Source organism: Parasteatoda tepidariorum, chromosome X1 (assembly GCF_043381705.1).
Source record: "Parasteatoda tepidariorum isolate YZ-2023 chromosome X1, CAS_Ptep_4.0, whole genome shotgun sequence".
Classification (NCBI taxonomy): Eukaryota; Metazoa; Arthropoda; class Arachnida; order Araneae; family Theridiidae; genus Parasteatoda; species Parasteatoda tepidariorum.
Window position 1 is genome coordinate 12,315,163 of NC_092214.1, and position 23,074 is coordinate 12,338,236.

The following is a 23,074-nucleotide window of genomic DNA, read 5'->3' on the forward strand; positions in this document are numbered from 1 at the left end:
TAGAATATCTTTGCATGTTTTTCGCAAAGACAAATGCGAAAATTTTTAAAAATTTGCTTCTGTAACTACATTGATCCGTAACTCAGTAGTATATGCACTTGTTTTTAAGATAATTGTTCAAAACATAGTTGATAGCCTTCTTAATAAAATCCTTAAGGAATTTTTTGTTTTGTGGGATAGAAATTTTTTTACAGCGTATATGCAAAAAAATGCCTTATATTTCGAACCTAAAATGGTGATTTATAAAACAAATAAACTAGTTTTTTGTCAAAAATTTTATAATAATAATTTTAAAAAGGGATGTTGAAATTAGTCGGATACCTTGGTAATGAATTTGATATATCTGAAATGATAGTTAAATTAAAAAAAAAACGTAAAAATATTAATATGGATTAAAAAAGTAGCGAAAAGAAAAATAATAATTTGATATGAATTTTTACTTTATGAAAATGATAGTTAAATCAAAAAAAATCAACGTTAAAATATAAATATGTATTCAAAAAGTAGCAAAAAGGAGAAATAATAATTTGATATGATTTTTTACTTTATGGAAATGATAGTTAAATCAAAAAAAATCAGCGTAAAAATATAAATATGTATCTTCATGTTTTAATCCAANATATGAATTTTTACTTTATGAAAATGATAGTTAAATCAAAAAAAATCAACGTTAAAATATAAATATGTATTCAAAAAGTAGCAAAAAGAAGAAATAATAATTTGATAGGAATTTTTACTTTATGAAAATGATAGTTAAATCAAAAAAAATCAACGTAAAAATATAAATATGTATTCAAAAAGTAGCAAAAAGGAGAAATAATAATTTGATTTGATTTTTTACTTTATGGAAATGATAGTTAAATCAAGAAAAATCAACGTAAAAATATTGATATGGATTTTAAAAAAAAGTATGAAAAAGAAGAATAAATCCATGTTTTTTGCATCCCTAAAATCCAACCATTTTCTATGAAATTCCTGTAATCAAATAAATAAAGAATGGAAAAGAGAATTTCCCTCTCGGAAACGGTTTCTATTAGTGTGACATGTTTTATTTATTAATGATGTTCACCTTTCTAAAGGACCCCTAAGCTTTTATACCTGAGTGCTTTTATGTTGTATATATGAGTAATATGAACATATTAATAGCTTAGGGGTCGTTTACAAATTTACCAATTTAAAGGTTTTCGTATGGATATCCATTTTACAACATGTCCACTAAAATGTAATGGCATATTTCAAATTAAAATGAGAAATAATTTTTATTTGACTATTTAAGAGAAAAAGATCGTTTACTTCCCAACAATAGCATAAAATAATGAATGCATTTCAAATAGTACAAAGACAGAAGCTTATTTTTTATGAATGAATACAAATTAAAAGATTTTTTTGACTTTGCAAAATAAGTTTTGTTTTTGAAAGATTTTTTAAAACTTTGAATAATTTGACTCACTAAGGAAAAGCAAAAATAAATATAAAACAAGAGAAAGAATCTATCTTTTCCAATAAAATCCTCTGTATAAAAGACCCTTTTACTGAAATACTCAACTAAAGAAAGGGAAATATTAAAAACTACTAGAAAGAACAATAATATCCTCTGTATGGAGACTGAACAGCAACAAATCTGGAAAGAATCCTCTAATAACTATCGAATCTTGAATATGGTACCCGTTTTCTGGGAACATCTTAAAATCGTATTGATAATGATTTTGCTAAAATAGTGTCACGATACATTAGAACATTTATTCTGTAAAATTTTACTTTCACTTTTTTTACTAAATGTGAGGTTATTAAAAAGTACAATTTTGGAAACGAGAATATTCGTATGAATGGAAAAATTACCAAATAAATGGTTTAAATGCCGTATATTTTCGTTGTATGAACAATTTTTTTTTAAACCAAAAATGTCATTTGTGCGGTGATTTTACTAGAATTTCATTCTCCTTGCCAATATTTATATATTTATTAAACAAATTTTTATAATGAAAGAAATAACTTTTTAAATCTCTCCATAGAAAAATAAATATCATAGAAAAAATGAAAAAAAAGGAAGTAAAACAGCTGCTCAATTAAAGCGCGGCAACCGTCTGCTAGGTAATAATAGACTGGTAATTAGTTTGGGAACACCTTCCCTCTATTCTAGTTTGTTTTTCTTATTCGTGATCTTTCATTCGTTTGATGCAACTTTTTTTTTTCTTTCATTATGTTTTTATCAATATATTTCCTTTAAGAACTTCCTTTTGCTTTAGATAAGCTTTAAAAAATGCAAGTGAAATTTTGAATTTGAGTTGTGTCATACAAATTTAGTTTTTACCCATTTTAAGCAGCAGAAAAAAAGAGCGATAATCGCCTGTCTCAAATGTTTTGTAAGTGATAGATAGCCTTTCAAAAACTTTAAAGGTTGTGTCAAAGCTACTCAATCATTTAATTTCATACTGGGGCGTGTTATTTTAATTATATGACTTACTGAAAGGTTGGTGACAATTTCATGATAAGTATTTCCCTTCATTTGCTGAACAAGTTTCTTTATTGAATTTGACTAAATTTAACTAACGTTAAAAGTAGTTGGCAGGACTTTTGTGTATTGCACTTTACTAGAAAGAAAAGCGACCACCCTACTTGTAGCGCACTACCTCCATGTTAAACTGGATGGTTCAATTGAACGTTTGGTTGCAGTAATCGATATTATAATCAGCTATGGAGTTATTATATCCTTTGAACTTATCACATGTTACATGAAGTCTAACAGTCACAGACTGAATTCTTCACTTTCTTCAAGATACTAAAAATTTCTTATTTCTAAGCTTTAAAATTATACAAGAAAATAATAAAAGCAATATTAACTACCGAAGAAAAGATCTTTTTGAAATTGTCACTTAATTAAATATTTCAAAAAATTCTATTTTATTTAAAGCTTTTGAAACCTCTTAGTTTTCATTTTTTAATTTACTTTTATGAACTGTGAAATTGATATTTTTAAGCTGTAAAATTGATACTTTTAACTTTGTGGCATTAATACGTGTATAAAATAACACAACATAGTTTGATTTAAAATATTTTTTAGTGCGCAGATGCGTCAAAAATTAGCAATTTTTAAATCATTTATTTGAAAACGCTGGCAGAAAAATACAAAACTGAGTAGTTCTTAAAAAAACACTTTTTTAACAAAAAATACACTTTAGCTTTCTGCAATAAAAAAAGTGAGTGTCAGAAACAGGCTGATTTTTTTTTATTTCTTCCTTTAAAAGAAATGAGTGGCGTCATTATTAATCCTAAACTCGTAACCATGTCTAAGCTTTTGCAAGAATCTGGCTTTGGTCTAACTATTTTAATTTCGAAAATTGTTTACGAAATTCATTTACTAACTTATAAATGAACAAAAATTACCATTTTCACCTTAAATTTTAAAAGATCGAAACAGTTCGAACAAAGTTCGAAAACAATTTAAACTTTTTTGAGTAATGAATTCCTAGATTCTTGTATACTTCTGCTTTTAATAGTATTTTTTATGATAACTTATTTGCAGAATCAAATGATTCTTTTAACTGCATTCGTTATTTCACGAAACTTTTGTGTCTAACTTTTCCCTTTAAATTATATTTTCAGTTGTTCCTGCTGAAAATAAACAAATAGTATTTCACAATCAAAGAAAAGAAAAATACTAAGTGGTTAAAAAAAATCAAACTTGTTTTGTGACATTATAACAATTGTATTAGGGTTATAGCATTTTGCCATTGTCTTGTTTTAAAGCTTGCGTGAACCTAACTCTTAAAGGTTTTGTATTGTACTATATCAAATAACTACGTAACCCGAAATGCCACTCGCTCAACGGGCTCGATTTTTATTTTATTTATTTATTTTTTTACATATAGATTTTTTTAGGTTCTGAAATTATGTATAAAATCTATTTTGCCCATTTCCAAGTAATTATTAAGTTATCAACATTTACCATTTCGACCATGAATAAGTCGCCAAATTTAATTCATTTCGCCAAATTACGTCTCCAAATTTAATTAATTTAGATCATTATTTACTATAAAGGTTACGTTTATACTTTCTCTGCTTCATCGGAAATGTTCATTTTAGCATTTAAAAAGGCTATATTTGAAAGTTTAAATTATTAAATTAAATAAAAAAAACTATTATTTTGTTTAATAATTTCAAAATTTCCTGCATTTTATAAGTATTTTTTATAATAGCAATTTAGTAATTGAATAAGAGCGAGAAATTGTTTGAAATTTTCCTTTTTTTATAAATATTTTATCTAAATATTTATAATTATTATTTTTTTTGCAATATTTTTATAACTATTATTTATCTCTTGACCAGTGGTTGGAGGTTACAAAGTAGCGAAACTATTGTACTTTTTTCCGTACTTTGTAGTGTAGTGCGTTACAAAGGGTTATAAAAGGGTGTAGTGCGTTATAAAAGGAAGTCATGTATCGTGTTGTGTGATACAAAAAAGCAGTAGCAACTACTTTTAAAGTTTAGTAAAGAAACAAAGTTGAAAAATGATGCTCTAGAGCTGCAAGTTTTTGAATGGCAGCAGTTGTTCTTAAGAGGACCTTTTCCTAAATTAAAGTGTAGAAGAAAGTACTGAAAAGAAAATATTGTTCTTAAGAGGACCTTTTCCTAAATTAAACTGTAGAAGAAAGTACTGAAAAGAAAATATACAAATGAAAATAATAATTTTTTTTTCCTTTCTTTTAAATTAGTAATGAAGGAGAACTCATTGGAAATCGAACCATTAAGATCCGATCATTAGATATAAAGTTATTCAGGATGTTTAATTTCTTAAATTAAATATTCACTGTCGAGAAGAGGTCCTTTCGAATAATTTCATGTAGAGCTTCTAATCTAAGAGAATTTTTTTATTCATAAACCATTAGTGTAAATTATTCGCTCTAGTAAGATATGTATCATTTAAAAGTAGTAATTTGTTGTCACTACATTTAAACAAAAAAGTAGTTAACTACCAAGAAAATTTAGTTTTTCCGACCAATGCTTGTGACATTTTTGTGTCTCTTTGCATTTCTGCAACCAAAATTTCAAATATATTATTTCATAAATAAATAAATGCTTTAGTGAGGGGCTCAAAATTGTGAAAAGCGTACAAAGCGGAAAATTATAATTTAACTGAAATCTAAGAAGTAAATTTTTTAAACATAGTTTGTCTTTATTTGAAGTTAATTAAAATAAGGCTTTTATTAAATATACCACCTCTACTTTTTTTTTTTAAAAAAGGATCTCTTAATTTAGTTATTATACTTTTAAAATTTATTTTAGGGAAACAAACATTCACCTTAAGCAATTTTTTTTAGATAATTAGTTATAATTTTATATGAAACTGCACTGTCAAAATTTTCATTCTAAAATTATGGTAAAATAACTGTCTGTCCATCCGATTAACCATGAAGTTTACGCAAGGAAATTTTTTTCCTTTATGATTTTGAAATCAGTTACAAAAAGTATGGTTATAAAACATGAATACGAAACTATACGGTTTTTTAACCATTTACAACTAGCATTTTTGGAAAACGTAAAAATAAATAAATTATTTAGCTAGATCTCGTCTTTTCGTAAGGTAATGGGCATTGGAGAGTGTCTTGAAGGGAATGGTGTCAACTCGAGTTCTGCCGGATTGACAGATATGATATGTAAGCAGTTGCAAAGAACTAAGTAGCTGTTACGCCTCACCAAAAGAGGGCGCTGTAATCAATAATTCTTTAATCATTTATGGCAATGGATTGAACTGGATGGCTCATTGGAGAGCCCCATTTTGTATCATATTGAATTATTGTTTATTAAATTTGATTGTTAATAAATATGGTTTATTTATTTAATGCACCCATTCGCCACTGCAACAGTAGCTTCATTAGGTGGTTATAATTGGTGCGATAAAATTCTGGTTGTTTAACCATATTAGGTGAAAGCAGGTAATAAACAGTTTTTCTCAAACTTAAAAGTTTGATTACCATTTTATTTATGGTTATTTGACTGTTTTGATTAAACATGGTAAAATAACCATTCAATAAATTGTTATTTAACCACTTTTACGGAGAAATTTCTAACAGTGAAGGCAATATTTTTCAAAACAATGGCTAAGTTGATAAAGAAAACTATCAGCTTAACCAAAGCGCTCATTCGCGCCTAGAACTTTATTTACATTTTCTGTTGAAGCCTTGATGCTTACTTATTAATAAGCATTTTTAAGTGCCTCATTTGATTCTTATTTTTAAAATTTTTTAAATGATATATCTTTGAATGAGATAAATTAAATGATATATCTTTTAATAAAATAAACAACATAAAATTGGAAATGCAAGAGCTTTAAATACATTTACGTAGATCTTCCTTCGGGAAATTGAAACTCTAAATTTAGATGAATCAATTTTTTTTAAGGAATTGTAAAAAAAAATGAAGAATAAACTGGTTCAAACTTAGAAATTACCTTTTCTTTGAAAAAAAAAAAGGTTCTAAGTACAGAAAATGCTAATGGCAGAAATGCAAAGTTGAATTTATTTTTTCTAAAACTTTTTACTTCAATTTTCCGAAGAAAAATGGAAGTAAAAAATATTTAAAACATATGTATTTTTAATTTGAATACCTCTGAATGAGTTAAAATTTTAAATGTTTTAAGAAATGTTCAAAAGAATTTTTTTCTAAAAATTTTTACTTCAATTTTGCTAAGAAAAATGCAAGTTAAAAATATTTAAAACATATGTATTTTTAATTTGAATATATCTGAATGAGTGAAGAAAAATAATTTTGTACCATCCCCTCAGGCATTAAATGGATTCCTAATGATCCTCACCTGTGATGGCGAAGTTTTTTACACATCTCATACAGTGGAGACATATCTGGGATTTCATCAGGTAAAGATTTCCAATAATTTATTTTCTTTTCATCTTATCTTAGAAGCATCACTTAAACTAATATTTTTATAGAGATTCAGTTAATATCATCAAACTCAAATGCAATTTTTCTATCCGAAATAAGAAAAGAAGTGGAAGCTAATTTAGAAGCTAAAAAATATGTTATTTTAAAAGTCATTATTACACCTTGATGCAAATTATAGTGTTAATAATATTTTTAAATAACTCTTAAAGGCTTCGAAAATGGAAAAAAATAACGGCATGTAACTTCCAATGTAATATCAGAAATGCAATTTTTCTACCCGAAATGAGAAAAGAAGTGGAAGCAAATTTAGAAGCTAAAAAATATGTTATTTTAAGAGTCATTATTACACTTTGATGCAAATTATAGTGTTGATAATATTTTTAAATAACTCTTAAAGGCTTCGAAAATGGAAAAAAATAGCGGTATGTAACTTCCAATGTAACATCAGAAAAGCAATTTTTCTACCCGAAATGAGAAAAGAAGTGGAAGCTAATTTAGAAGCTAAAAAATATGTTATTTTAAGAGTCATTATTACACTTTGATGCAAATTATAGTGTTGATAATATTTTTAAATAACTCTTAAAGGCTTCGAAAATGGAAAAAAATAACGGTATGTAACTTCCAATGTAACATCCGAAATGCAATTTTTCTACCCGAAATGAGAAAAGAAGTGGAAGCTAATTTAGAAGCTAAAAGATATGTTATTTTAAGGGTCATTATTACACTTTGATGCAAATTATAGTGCTGATAATATTTTTAAATAACTCTTAAAGGCTTCGAAAATGGAAGAAAAATAACGGTATGTAACTTCCAATGTAACATCAGAATTGTAATTTTTCTACCCGAAATAAGAAAAGAAGTGGGAGCTAATTTAGAAGCTAGAAAATAATACATATATGTTATTTTAAAAGTCATTGTTACACTTTGGTGTGCAAATTATAGTGTTCAAAAGTCACACAAACTTTGATAATATTTTTTAAATAAACTAGAAATAAGACATAAATTCTTAATAATTAAAAATAAAATATAATATATAAGTGTGTGTTTGCAAACACACACTTATACATTGTATTTTATTTTTTATTATTAAGAATTTATGTCTTATTTCTAGCTTATGTAATACAAATTTGGTTTCAGCTGCCTTGTGCGTTTTTCCAATTTTGAATTAATAAAATAAAGTTTCAGTGTGTTTATTTTCCTCTTAGTTATCATTATTGACTTAGTAAATTGTATTTTTTAAATAACTCATAAAAGCTTCAAAAATGCAAAAAATAAAGGTACACTTTATAAAATATCTGCAAACAATGTTAACTTTTAAGAAGCTTTTAATAATGCCGATAAATGTTAATATAATGAATAACATAAATTTAATAAGTTTTTAGGAAGTATTTATTTTGTATTCATCATAATATAATACTTGTTTCATCAAACAATTGTTTAAAACAAGTATATTTCTTAGAAACATTATCTTGCTGGAAATAAATTGCGTGCAGAACAGGTTTTTAACTGTTGGGGATAGTGTTTCCATAGTTACGATATGATCTCAATGTAAACAATAGAATTCCTTTGTTTCATGCTCTGCAGAAACATCTCTATTTATGTGACAAAAAATTCAACTACTAATGTGAATTTTGTTACTCTAAATAACAATAATCGGACTTGCTTTTTGGTTAACCTTAAAAATGCTAATAAAAGCCTTAAAATAAAGTGGTGGGAATCCCGATTCTCAGACAATGGCTGCTTGATATCCTCAGACTGCTCTCCTATGGTTTTCCTCGTCATATAACTCGAGTAGTTCCATCAGAAAAGTCTTCCACAAAGGCAAATTTCTCTAAAGACTTGATCCAGGAGTTCCCTGGTCTTCTGGATTTGGTTCAAAATTACAAGGCTACGTAGTTGAACGCTAGTAGTCGTAAATCCAAAAATTGGGTCTGCTGCTTAACGACGGTTATAATACTTATAATATTAAGACATCTATGAGCATAATCAGCCAACAAATTGATCTTATCAACAAAAAAATTTTAAATTATTGATTCATTGGTGTAGTTTAAATTTTTTTTTTGAAACTTCAACATTTAATACGCCGAAACACTAATATTGCTACCTCTAAGAAAATTATTTCACAACATTATAAATATATGGTATATTATCAATATATCGCTATAAGGATTGGTAGTCGCAAAATAAAAAATTGTATGGGCTACCGTTATAGGGATAACTGGAAATTATAACCCTATAATAGAGGAGAGCTGATGTTTCACTATATCTTAAAAACTTTTTCAAACCGGTCCTCTCGACCCATTTAGTTCAAATTTTGTCATTTTATGTTGCTTTTAATTCAATTATTATTAAATAATCACCGATAATTTTGTGTAAAAAGTATTCCCTTAAAAAGAAATTAAGTCCCAATTATTGGAGCTTTTCAGATGACCTATTTTAAGGGTCAAATTTATGCTTATTCAGAGAAAGTACGTTTTTGTGTCCGTAACTATCCTCAACCCCAATGAATTAGCTGATTTAAGGCTCATGAATCATCAGTGCCTGAAAATCCGATCAGTAGATCAAAAGGGGTTAATTTTTTGCACATCAATGTTTAAGCAGAAAGTACATAATTTCAATCATTCCTCTCCTTCAACTATTATACTAATGCTTCTATAAATTCTTTTCAAATATGGTTTTCTTTTTGTTGCGATTATTATAGATGAGATAATGAATATGGATACAAGCGTTTATGTAGAATGTATAATCAGGGCTCTCAAGATTGCAATTTTTTCACACAATTAATTAGAAAAATGCTGTTTCTCAGTTTAACTACTATTCCATATTTAAAAATGATTTAATTTTAAATGAAAGATATAATGAAGTAAATGAGCGAAATCTATACTAGGTCTAATTAAGATAGATTGAGTGCCACCCGGTATGCTTTAAATCTTTAAGGATATGCATTTAACCGGAACCTAATCTAAAGAATAATTTCGTCAAAATGTGAATTCATTTGGGTTTATTTCCCCAGATGGTGACATCAGTACCTTTCGATAAAACCGGGTGCTATTTTTACTAATATTATTTGACAAAGTGATAAATTTTCGAAAGGTACTTAAAAAGTATACTGTTTTTAGATTTTTAAAAAATATCTTTGCTTATGTGCGTTAGAAGAACATTTTAGCATCAACCAAATCGATTTTCCTCTATTTAAACCTCAATAAAATATCATTTTACAAAACGCTTAAAACTGACAAATGTGCTGTTTTAAGCAAGTTAGAAGTCACAAATCACTCAATTTTATTGCTTTAAAGAAGAAAAAATCCACAAAAATTCATAAAATTATGAAACGCTATATCTATCAAAGAGACCATTTTATTTTTACCTTTTTTAAAAGGTGCTGTCGAATATATCATAAAAATTTTGGTAAGTGCCTAGAATTTAAAAAAAAAACCTCAAATTAAAAATTTAATTTAAAATCCAAGATGATATGAGAAAAATGATTTCTCTATTGACCTTTCATCATATTAGAGTAAAAACTATTATCTATAAAATGTGTGTAAATAACCTGCTTTTTATGTTAACTAAATGAATGTATAAATTAAGCAAATAAAGTAGCATTTTAAATGAAATATAATTAACTCGTATTACATTATAAATTGATAGAATGTTATCCAGCAATTAATACACTACAGTCTGTGGCCAAAATATTAGACGCACTACAAGAGTCTATGTAAAATCTTAAATATCAGTTACAACTAGGACTGGGCTATAAATCGATGTATCGAGACATATCGATTTAACGTATATATCGGCAAGACGATACGGCGACTTTCATTCAAGGCGATGCATCAGAAATCTGATTTAAGCCGTCGAGTAAAGACAACGAGCGCAAAACGATATAGCGATATAAGACACGNACATTACGATCGAACTTAATAATTATGTAATTATTTATGCATAATAGTATAAGAAAATATTAATTTGTAAAAAACGCTTTAAAAAAAGTTTTTAACACTTTGTTTTGCGCGTATTATGAATTTCTAAACAAACATTTCAATAAATATTTTAAGTAAGATTTGTACATTGTAGTCAATTTATTTAATATCTTTCTTAAGCAAAACATGTATATCTTCAAATTTATAAATTGACTTAAATCAATCTGAGTATGAAGTTTTGATAGTTTGACTTTTTGTGCCCTTACAAGTGAATGAAATTCAAAAATACTATATCGCGATGCAAAACTGACGATGCATCACGATATATAATTTCTAACATCGCCCAGTCCTAGTTACAACTTAATTGAAACCGGTTTGCCCTTGATTACATTCGTGTATCAATTAAGCGATATACATTCAACTATTGGATGATATATTGTATAAATATTTATTATATCAGGTATTATTTTAGTCAATAATAATAATTAGACCATATTATTAGACCCACTATAGTGTTTTTATAATGACATGTTATGCGCTAGTTTATATGCTATACTTTTATATTTAAACATACGTGTAATGGGTTTTTATTCGGGAGATTTTTTATATGCTTTCTATTTGCATTTATTTTTTTAACGTATTGCATTACAATGTTAACCATTTGATACACGAACGTAAACAAGTTCAAACCGGTTTCAGTCGCGTAAAAACAATCAAGCTGTATAGTATCACGTGATAATTAAAATTTTACATCCAATCTTATAGTGCGTATAATAATATAGCCAGGGACTGTTAATTAGCACTAATTAACTCAATAATTGATGCCCCAGATTAATTTTAGTAATATTTAAAGAAAATATTTTCTAAATCATTGAATGTGACAGAAAAAGGAGTTCTCTCAGCCTGCGTGTTTGCGAAATAATCACAGTTATATTAAATATATATTTTAGGCTGTTGTTTCATTTCTAAGGTGAAATAATTCGGCAAAATTATTCATATGCGTTTTTAAAATCAAAAGAATACAAATCGTGACGTATGGTTTTTTTAAATAGAGTATTTTTCGACTAGCAATTTCAAAATATATCAGTTTATAATAATGATTGATTTATTAAACAAATTGATTCTTGAATATTAAGAATGCGTGGTTGGATGTGCTGCCTTATCATCATAGCGAGTATTATCGTGTACTAAAAGTAGAAATACAATTAATAGAATCGTTATTTACAATAATTATAGAACAGGCCCATGTCCAAGAGTTCGATCCCCGCCAGCCGAAGACTCCCCGTGTAGTAAACGGTGACTGATGCGCGTTAAATCTGTCGAGTCCTCCATGTTCCCATAACAAATCAATACCTCTGATCCAGGAGTTTCCTTGTCTTCTGTGTTGGTGTTCAAAATTACAAGGAGTTGAACATTAGTAGTCGTAAATCCAAAAATAGGGTCAGCTCTTCAACGACGGAAAATAAAAAAATAATTATAGAGCACCGATAAATCGTCTCCGTTTTTAAAATATTGTAAAGGGTCCATTTTTAAAATTGTCTGTTACATTTTGTCTACGGTAAGAACTCCCTCCACCTCAAAAATTAAGGCCGTCTGCTGCTATGGAAACAAGAATAGCGCATTTCAGGGAGCATTCCGACACTTCGCTAAAACCTGTCCTACGAAATGACCCCTACTTGAAATACCTCGTTACCATAGTCCCCGGTCAAGGGTTACTATAGAAATATCTAGGGGGAAAATATTATCAGGAACGTCTCCCTTTGTTGCTCTCATATAACTTCTTGCTAACATCATTTTGTACTTCAGTCATTTGGAATCTCACTTGCCAAATTATTTGACTCCATATAAAATCTTATGTGACTGAAACCGGTTTGCACTTCTTAATTAGTGTATTAATTTGTTATAATATAAATTCGACGATTCGCTAAATTATACGATATATTCTATAAATATAGAATATTTATTATGTCAGGCATTATATTAATGTATTATAATAATTGGACCAAATTATTAGGCGCGCTGTAGTTTTTTATTAATGGCATGTTTTACACGAGTTTATATGCAATACTTTTATATTTAAGCATAAATGTAATGGGTCGAGAGATTTTTATATACTTGTATTTATTTTTAACATATTAATACACGAACGTAAACAAGTACAAACCAATTTTTGTCGTGTAAAAGCAATAAAGCTGTATTGTATTACATGATAATTAAGATTTCAGTGCTTCTAATAATTTGGCAAGGGACAATAATATATCATTAAATATATTTTTATGTATCCCAGCAAGAACCAAATTTTCCATTTTTAAATTAAAAATAGCGCCTGTCAAAAAGTATTATTTTAATGGTTTTTTTGAAAAATACAATTTAGAAGTATCAAGAAATCCCCCTTGAGTCTGGACCGATTATTAGTTACTAATAAAAACTATTTTTTCTGCTGCTTTGAGTAAATTACTGTAATTAATAGCTTCACATTAATACCAACTTCAATAGGGTGAACATATAAAACAAAGATTATTATTTGATTTTTAACGCTAGAAAGACCTTACCGCCCAAAAGCAGTCAATATGACTGGATTGTAAAAGAATGAAAAAATTTGTTAAAAATAAATTTTTAACATTTTTTGTATTATTCACAGTTATATAACAAGTTTTTAGTTAATATTAAGAATAAAAGAATTATATGTTGTTCAAAATTGTAAGAAACTGTGTCTCATCTAATTGAAATTCAAAGCAGTCCTTAGGCAATCCAGAGTTAATTTAATAACATTAATTTACATTGACTGCTGCGACTTATAAGTAAATGACCTAATAATAGTGCGGTAAAGAATTTCAGGCAAAGATTTTGATAACTTCAATTCTTATCATCTTTAATATTATAGGAATCAACAACTATTTACGTTTATAAATATTAATTTAAATTTAATAACTGAAATCAATTATGAAACAACAACAAAAATATTTCACTGCACTCAATGTGTACTTTTTATATTTATTCAGAGAAAAAAATATTTTTATTAATTATTTCAAATTTGGTTTTTATTTCAATAAATAGTTGGACTAATTAATATTAAATGTTAGCTGAGTGGCATTAATAGAATTTAAGAAGTTTCCACTTTACAACAGATATAAAATCAGCATTTTGAGATTTTAAAAAAATTAATTTGTGAAATCAAAAGCTTTAAGTGTTGCTGTTGTCGTAAGAGAGGGGAGTGATTGCTCTTGTTTTTCAGTGGCACCATCCATGGCAAAAAATTCGACTTTTGCCACACTCATACTTTACGCAAAGGCGGATCCATTCATACATACATTGATTCATTCATTTATTCACAGATCGTAATTTTGACCTGAACCAGAGAACAATCAATCTCCAATTCAGTACCCCTAGAAGCATAATTTGTTATGAGAACATGGAGGACTTTGTGCCCCGACAGATTTAACAGGCACCAATCACCATTTACTACACAGGAGTTTTCGACCGACTTAATTCGAACTCCAGTTCTTATGAACGTGAATCCAGCGCCCTGTCAACAATAACCTTTACTTAATAAATACATTACATGTACGATTATTGAAATTAGAAAAAAGTTGTAAATAAAAGAAATAATTAATTTAATTTAGTATACAATACACTGAAAAGTGATGTTTGTAATTATGAGAGAATGCTTAATGAAGTGATAGAAAAATCTAATGAATCCTTTAATTCATTAGATATCTTAACAACATTAAACTGGTATCTTAACATTAACATTAAACTGATATTAAACTGGTATCTTGAAAAATGAAACACCAGCTAGTATTGAATTTAATTTAATTTGCACTTTTAAATTCCTAATTACACGTGGGAGTGCAAATTACATTGACATGGTCACACTAACTCCTATGTGTCTACAATAGGCCTATTTTTAGTTTTAAGTTAGTTAAATAAAGTTCTAAATTAGTTTTAAATTATCTGTTGGAAAGTTCTAAATTAGTTAGTTTTAAGTTAGCTGTTGGAAAATTCTAAATTAGTAAGTTTTGAGTTAGCTGTTGGAAAGTTCTAAATCAGTTAGTTTTAAGTTAGCTGTTGGAAAGTTCTAAACTAGTTAGTTTTAAGTTAGCTGTTGGTAAGTTCTAAACTAGTTAAATTTAAGTTAGCTGTTGGAAAGTTCTAAACTAGTTTGTTTTAAGTTCGCCGTTGGAATGTTCTAAATTAATCAGTTTTAAGTTAGCCGTTGGAAAGCTCTAAATTGTTTCAATTTTTTCATTGAAACTCTCCTTTTGTATAACAAAAAAAATTTCTCTGGAAAAATGTTCAATTTTAAATTAAACTCAATCTTCAAAAAAAAAAAAAAAAAAAATAGTTGCATAGTTAGTTTGACGTATAGTTTTTTTGTCATAGTATAGTTATTTTGCCAAAGCATAGTTATTTTGACAAAAAGTTATTTTGTCGTAACAATTTTCATAAATTTTACAATAGACAATGTGTTACCTGAATAAAGGAAAAATAATTTGTTGAAGCAATTCTAATTATTTTAATTAAAATAAAGCAGTGAATTATTATGAAAATTTAACAAGACGTTAGCTTAGAGTTGGATAAAAACAGCATGGTTTTTGTGAAATATAATAATAAATACACATATATTTATGCAAAAGCTCCTGAGGATGTAAAATTTTGAGTTTATTCCGGATAACAAATTTTGTATTTAAAATGGCTCAAAAATTTTAATGATATGAATTGAATAATTTTAAAATGTGATAAATGTTACTGCGAAAATGCTGAACAAGTAGCGGTGCTTTAAAGATGGCAAGTAAATGCACTTTTAGTAAAAAATTTATAATATGATAAAATTATTCTGTCCCTATTACTTTTATCTCAACTCTATGAATGGTAAGAAATTATTTTGTAATTCTTGGATATACATTGAAGCTGAATCGAAAACCTTTAATAGTAAATATCAATATAAATATTTAACTAAAATTGCATTGTTTGTTCGCAGTCATTTTGTAAGTATAGCATCAGTTTTATTACTTATTTTGTTGTACAAGCATTAAAATTCTACTTCTTGAGTTACTCAAAATAATTATAGCCAAATATGACTGAAATCCAACAAAAATTCTTTAATAACTTGAGGGATGTTTGAAGCATTTTTGTTGCTTTGATACAACCATTAAAATTCTACTTCTTGAGTTACTCAAAATAATTATAGCCAAATATGACTGAAATCCAACAAAAATTCTTTGATAACTTGAGGGATGTTTGAAGCATTTTTGTTGTTTTGATACAACCATTAAAATTCTACTTCTTGAGTTACTCAAAATAATTATAGCCAAATGTGACTGAAATCCAACAAAAATTATTTAATAACTTGAGGGATGTTTGAATCATTTTTGTTGTTTTGATACAACCATTAAAATTCTACTTCTTGAGTTACTCAAAATAATTATAGCCAAATATGACTGAAATCCAACAAAAATTCTTTAATAACTTGTCTGAAACATTTTTATAAATATTAGTCCCCAAAATTTATATATTTCTTAATGCCATATTTTGAACTAAAATTAAGAGGGATTCAGAAGTTAAAAAGTATCGAATGACGGTAATATTTTGTCGAAGGGAGGTTGCCCGATAATCGCAGCCGATAGAGTGATTCCGGTTTGTATCGACCACAGTTCTGACATCCTCAGTGGTAGACGGATTATGGGTCAGGCTAACGGTGGGAGGTTTTCGTGGTTTTCTATCCATGTAACACAAATGCGGAATCTCAAAAGTCCTCCACGTTGGCAAATTCATCTCAATACTTGATCCAAGAGTTCCTTTGTCTTCTGGATTGGGTTCAAAATTACAAAGCTATGGAGTCGGCTGTTCAATGACGGTTATAAAATTCCACGGCGCAATTCTGATAAACTTTCTTTCAACGTATTTATTAAAGGCAATTATGCTAATAATTTGATGATAAATTCATCGCATGACATTTTTTTTTCTACGGGCGATGCCTAGAATTAAATGAACATAAAACTTAAATTGTTGCACTAAAATTTATTCCTAAAATGAATGTTTTATTAAATACTTATTATATAATCCTCATAGAAACCTTTCTGACCATATTTATACAGGAAAAATCATAGGTAAGTTCGAAACATATAGGGGAGGTTGAAAACCATATGATTCATTATTCTTTGTTTTGCTCTTTTCAAAACAGTTTAAGAGAAAAGTATTAATTAATATTCTAGCTTTAAATTGAATTACTGGAAGTAATGAAAAATATATAGTGATTTATTGATTGAATAATATTTGTGTTAATAAAGTATCACGTTTTTAAAAGCGGTGGAGACTATTTCGGAAAATAACACCGTTTAAATAACGTCAGATAAAAAACGTTAGATAAAAAGAAGTAGTTCTTGCAATAAGAAACTTCACAAATGTGTGGATATGAAATGTGTGGCTAAACATACCGGTCAAATGAAAGTTTAGGAATTTTTGCATCTAAAATGCGCTTATCGTTTTTGCTCATATGACTTTTTCTAACAATTATATACAGTTAATATTCTATTATTATTATTTTTTTAATTGTTGTTTGTTTCGAATATTCTATCACAACCGGTCATTTGACCAGGATATTGCTTTATAAGGATCAGAATGTTCAACTTATTGCATTCGATTAGTTGCACATTTCTGCAAAGACTGATGCGTAGTTAGTTCAATCAGAATAACTGTGAATTTAAATTTCAAGAAAGTACCAAAAATTTTAGATTGGCATTATTGTGTAAGTGACATAAACTAAATGTTTTGGTAAGTAGCTTATATTTTATTTTGATAGCTTTACTTCATTTCCAACTAACTCTTAGTTTTGACCCAGAAAAAGGTCGAAACAATCAAGACAGTACAAGTTCTTAGAAGAAATAATATCAATTATAAGAATAATTATAAGAATTAGAAATCTTTTCATTCTTATATGTTCTTATAATTATAAGAATAATTATAAGAATAATTGTAAGAATGATTATAAGAATAATTGTAAGAATGATTATAAGAATTATAGAAATGATAATAATTAGAAGAAATATGTTTGCGGAAAATGTACAATAGAAACACCCTGTATATGTAAAAAATGCTTTGAGCTATGAATTAAAAATTCTTATTCTTTGTGGTTGTAATACATAAAAATTGGTAACATACAATTTTGCTTAATAATAGTAAAGTTGTTTTAGTTTATTTCCTTCCTAACATCCATGTTTCATACATTCAATCAAGAAGTCCGGTCCATTGACCGGCTATGGTAGAAGTAGGTAAGTGTTGTATTAAAGTTTCTCAATAGGAAAAAAAGCATACAATATTTAGCGATTACAAAAATTTCTATTCCTGATAATAAATTACTTTATATTGCAAGTAACATTTACTATTATTAAAAAGGATCGCTATAAACAGAGTCAGAAAAAGTGTACATGACACTTGAGTAAAATGGAAAAAAAAATTATTTAACCTCACATTTAATATTATTGTAAGCAAAAAAAAAAAGATATTGAACTTAATCAGATTTTAAGTACAATCATGAAAAGTAACAAATGAATTATTAAAAAATATATTAATAGAAAAACTGTTCTTTTTTTAGGAAAACAAGCCTACATACACTTTCAAATGTATATTTATTGCACAAAACTATAATCAAAATTACTTGGATTATACTAAAAACGAACTTAAAATGGCATCAAAATGTCAAAGTAATATCGTCTAACTATCCATTTTTTAAAATTCGATCAAAATTACTTTATCTTAAATAATGCTTGTTATTTTAAATAGAAATATCGTTTTTGGTAGATATAAGCATAAGTCTTCAAATTATTGTACCATCTTATTCATTTCAACGAACTAAATATGATATTAATTGCAACCATAAAAATAAAATAAAATAACGAATAATTCATCTATTTTTCTTTTTTGCAACAATTTTTACATGTACTATTACTTTGAAGATTGTTATTTCAAAAAATCTTGTAATAAAGTACCTTATTTGAATGGAGCAAAATAGCCTTTCCTTTCGATCTCTCTCTCGACATCTGTCTATCTCTCTCTTCAATCTCCGTGTTAAATGATACGGTACAAATTTTTATGATTTTATTTATTCTCAGCAGATGGCAGCACTAAATTTAATTGATAGAGTTTTTTTTTTTACATTGTACTATTACTTTAAAGATTGTTATTACAAAAAATTAAGTAATGAAGCACCTTATTTAAATGTGGCAAAATAGCCTTTCCTTTTGATCTCTCTCTTAACATCTCTCTCTCTCTCTTCATCCTCCATGTTAAATGATACTGTACAATTTTTCATGATTTCGTTTATTCTCAGCAGATGGCAGCACTAAATCAAGCTAATAGAGTTTTTGTAAAAACTTTTTAATTTATATATTATAATCGATGAAAAATAAATAATTTGTCTGATAACGATTTAATTATTTTATATATATACAGTGGCGTGCAAATGTCCCTGGCAACTATATATTTATAACTTTTTTTTTAGCTTGTGGCTGCTTTTACGTACAACTTTAAAAAGATACATAAATGTTTTAAAAGACGCATATAGAAACTGCGCTGTATTTCCAGGCAAATAATTTTCACTTAATTTTTTATAGTATTCAAATTAAAACAATGATATAGTTGAAGGAGACTTGCCGTTGTATATGAAATTAATTTCATTTAATTTTTAATATTTTCCAAACATTAAGGAAACTGAGCATTTAAATTTTATTAATTAATCCTTTTAACTATCCTAGTTAGTGACAGTGGCTTGCTAACTTTTTCTTCTTTTTTTTCTTCCTTTACTTTTTACTGCTGCAAAGCAGTCGAATGCAAAGAGCAAAAATCATAAACTTAGCTTTCTTTATTACTTTAAAAACTGTTTTATTTTTTTAATTATATTATAATAATTAGTTAGTTTTTTAAATCCGAAACATTTTATCAAATTCTGTTACAGTTGTATAAAATATTTCAGATAATTATGACGACTATGATTTCACTATTATTTAACACCATCAAAATAGATAATAAAAATGGTTTATCAATCGGAAAAATTTTTTTAGTAAAAGGTAAACTAAATCTGTCAAAATTTATTTGATAAATTTTGCTCCATTGAATTTGTCAATAATGCTACACTTTCTTTGTATTTACATTGAGATTAAGGGATAGATTTGAATTTACTGATTCAATATTCAAGAAAAACAATAAAGTAACATTAACTTACATATGTACTGTGCGCAAAAAAAGAAGAAAAAAAACCGATCACCCTGAATAACTTTTGATCTAATGATCAGATTTTCACGTTCTAGGACTCAATCTTAATAGTTTGAGGGGATGGTCTCAAATATGCAAATTAGTAAGTGCAGACGATACTTGAAGTTACGAAATTCGACTTAATAATGTACTTTCTCTGGATAAACACACCCTTTGTTGACAGATTTCTGAGAACCAAAGTATAAGGTTGTAACCGCAATCTGGAAAATATGGTTCCAATAGTTTGGTCAGGAGAACGATCCTAAGCTATTAATTTTACTTTTTGCGTATTTCATTATATCTCGAGAACTTTTTAATAGAATTGAAAAATTCTTGAACACAATTATAAGATTCCTTTATACAAAGATAATTCCATGCAAAAAAATAATCTATTTTTTCGTATTTTATTTAATAATGGTCGAAAAAATTTAAAATGTTGGGTATACAATTTTTTGCATCATTTTAAAGAATATCATTATTCATTTCAAAATACAAAATTTGAGCAAAATCAGTCGAATAGTTCCTGAGAAATGGAATTTCAAAAAAGTCAGATATTTAAAATTTTATTTCCAAGGAACTATTCGACCGATTTTGCTTAAATTTTGTATTTTGCCATGTAAAATTATATTCTCTAAAATGAAGCAGAAAACTGTACACTTTAAAATAAAATAAAAATTTACTATCGTTAAATATAATAATAAATTATACCAAATATTTAATAAAGTTATTTTTCTGCATGGAATTATTTTTGGATAAACGAATTTTATAAGTGTGTGCAAAAACTCTTTAATTCGCTTAAAAAGTTCTCAAGATATAACAAAATACGCAAAAAGTAAAATTAATATTAAGGGGTCCAAAGTTCGAAGCACTCTCCTGATCAAACAGTTTGGACCATATTTTTCAGATTGCGGCTACTCCCTATATTTTGGGAATCAAAAGTAAAAATAAAAAAATAAAAAATAAAAAGCATATTTAATCTGACCAAAGTACGTTTTTGTATCTAATTTCGTAACTTAAAATATTGTCTGTCCTTATTAATTAGCATATTTACCATTAAGATCAAAAGTTATTCGTCTATTAATTAAATTTTAATAGTAATGGGAAATATAGCAATGTAATATTTACTTTTTAAATTATCGTTATTCAAAGCAAATTGCTGCACTAATCTCTTAAAAAAGTAAATGATATTGAGCGAAATATTTGCAAAATTTCTAGTAGAAATTGAATGAAATACTTTCTTTACAAAATAGAGAGAAAACATCGACAATAATCTAAATAAATACTTCAAATCAAGCCAAATTTTGAAACATTTCTTGTAATATCAAAAAAGATTTTTATTCATTATTAAGGACAAAGTTTGCTTTTTATCTTTTTATTTTTTTTAAACTAGGCACATTTATAAGCATTGATTGAGAACTGTGCAATTGCGGGTCAATGAAACTAAAATATACGGTATTTAAACCATTCATTTAATAAATTTCCCCTTCATATTGTAATGGTTAACTGAAAATTCAAAGTTTTAAATTTATAGTTTTTATTATCACAAATTAAGAAAAAAATACAAACTGAAAAGTAAATTTAACAGAAAAAATAGTTTTTATGCCATTTTCTAAGGTATCATGATTAAATTACCAAATACTACTACGTTTATCAAATTTTACAACACATTTTAAAACCACATTTTATTGTTAATTACACTGGTAGAAGAAATTAAGAGCAGAGATTATCTCTACAACATACATTGATGCAATATGAAACAATTGGAATGCATCACTCGTTGGAATCGGAAGGTATGAAATTGCCACAGGACAATTTGGGCCAGTTGCCACAGGAAATGATGACCTTATTCAGTGGCCCCCATCCCCCCCAAGCTCTAGGAGGCATTCATCCCCCCCCCCAAAAAAAATTGCTAATTTTCCCCTTCCATGTTAGCTTTTTTTATTTATGTACTTAAAAAAAAAACAAATTCTCTCGTCNAATTCCCCCCAAAACTATTCGTTTTATTTAGTGTAAGAATTCCCCCCCCCCAAGCTTTAAGTGGGCTCATCGTGCCCCCACCTTCCCCCCTGATGGGGGCCCCTGACCCTATTTCAAGTATAAACCAATTTATTCTGCAACCGCTGTTTCATACCTTTCGACTGTTACGCACCATAATGCCCGTGTATTACAATCGGTCAACAAATTCTCTTACAATTAGCAAATTTATTGTTTTAACAAAGCCGTGTGAGCAATTGTGTGTTTTTTCAGAGTGATATATGTCATCAGAGTGTTTATGAACTTGTGCATTCAGAAGATAGAGAAGAACTTCAAAGACACTTATTGTGGAATTCTCAATTACCTCCAGAAAGAACAGATCTCAACTTACAACAAACACTTGGTGAGTACTATTTATGGTGAGTACAGTCTCAAAAAAGAAAAGGTGAGTTCATTTTCATTTATATAATTCTCTCAAGGAATCGATGCTGCTCTTTAATTTGGTGAGTTACTCCCTATTATTTTCAATTAGTTCTTTATTTTCTGATTGTGTCCTCTACTGGTTTGATTTCTCCTTTGGAACTCCCACATAGCAATATTTTCACACAGCAAAAACCTTTTAATGTAAAGGTTACCTGCTTCCAATCTTAAAACGAGACCACACCAATCCTCAAAACAACCTTCTATATAAAATCCTTAAATCGAGGTTCAAGCGTGAATGAAGGTGAAAATAATCTTAAATTTAGATAAGGATTCTTTTCGCCTTGTATGTTCAGCTAAAATTCACTTTGTCATGAAATTTTAATGGACAATGCAATTTGATCCGATAACTACTGTGACCTCAACTAAAACGTCATGATGGGCCTAAGTGACCATTTTACCTAGGTGATAATACTTCTTAAAAAAAGCTTTAAAATAATTTTTAACCCTTTCAGGATGAAAGGTTTGAAAGTGCAATATTTTTGCTTTATTGAAAAAAGGTTTTTAGTGAAAACATTTTGGTGATAATGAAAAGAAAATTGTTACATGCTTCC

At 27.6% G+C, this 23,074-nt stretch overlaps 1 protein-coding gene across 2 annotated transcripts in view; it reads left to right on the forward strand.

Annotated features, from left to right (window-relative positions):
* The window catches only part of LOC107454134 (aryl hydrocarbon receptor), a 150,416-nt gene that overhangs the window by 81,201 nt on the left and 46,141 nt on the right, over nucleotides 1–23,074 (forward strand). For both annotated transcript variants that reach the window (XM_016071206.3, XM_016071205.3), the window contains exons 4-5: nucleotides 6,783–6,872; nucleotides 22,314–22,443. In XM_016071206.3, coding sequence (XP_015926692.1) covers nucleotides 6,783–6,872; nucleotides 22,314–22,443 — 220 coding nt within the window. The remainder of the gene's footprint in view (nucleotides 1–6,782; nucleotides 6,873–22,313; nucleotides 22,444–23,074) is intronic.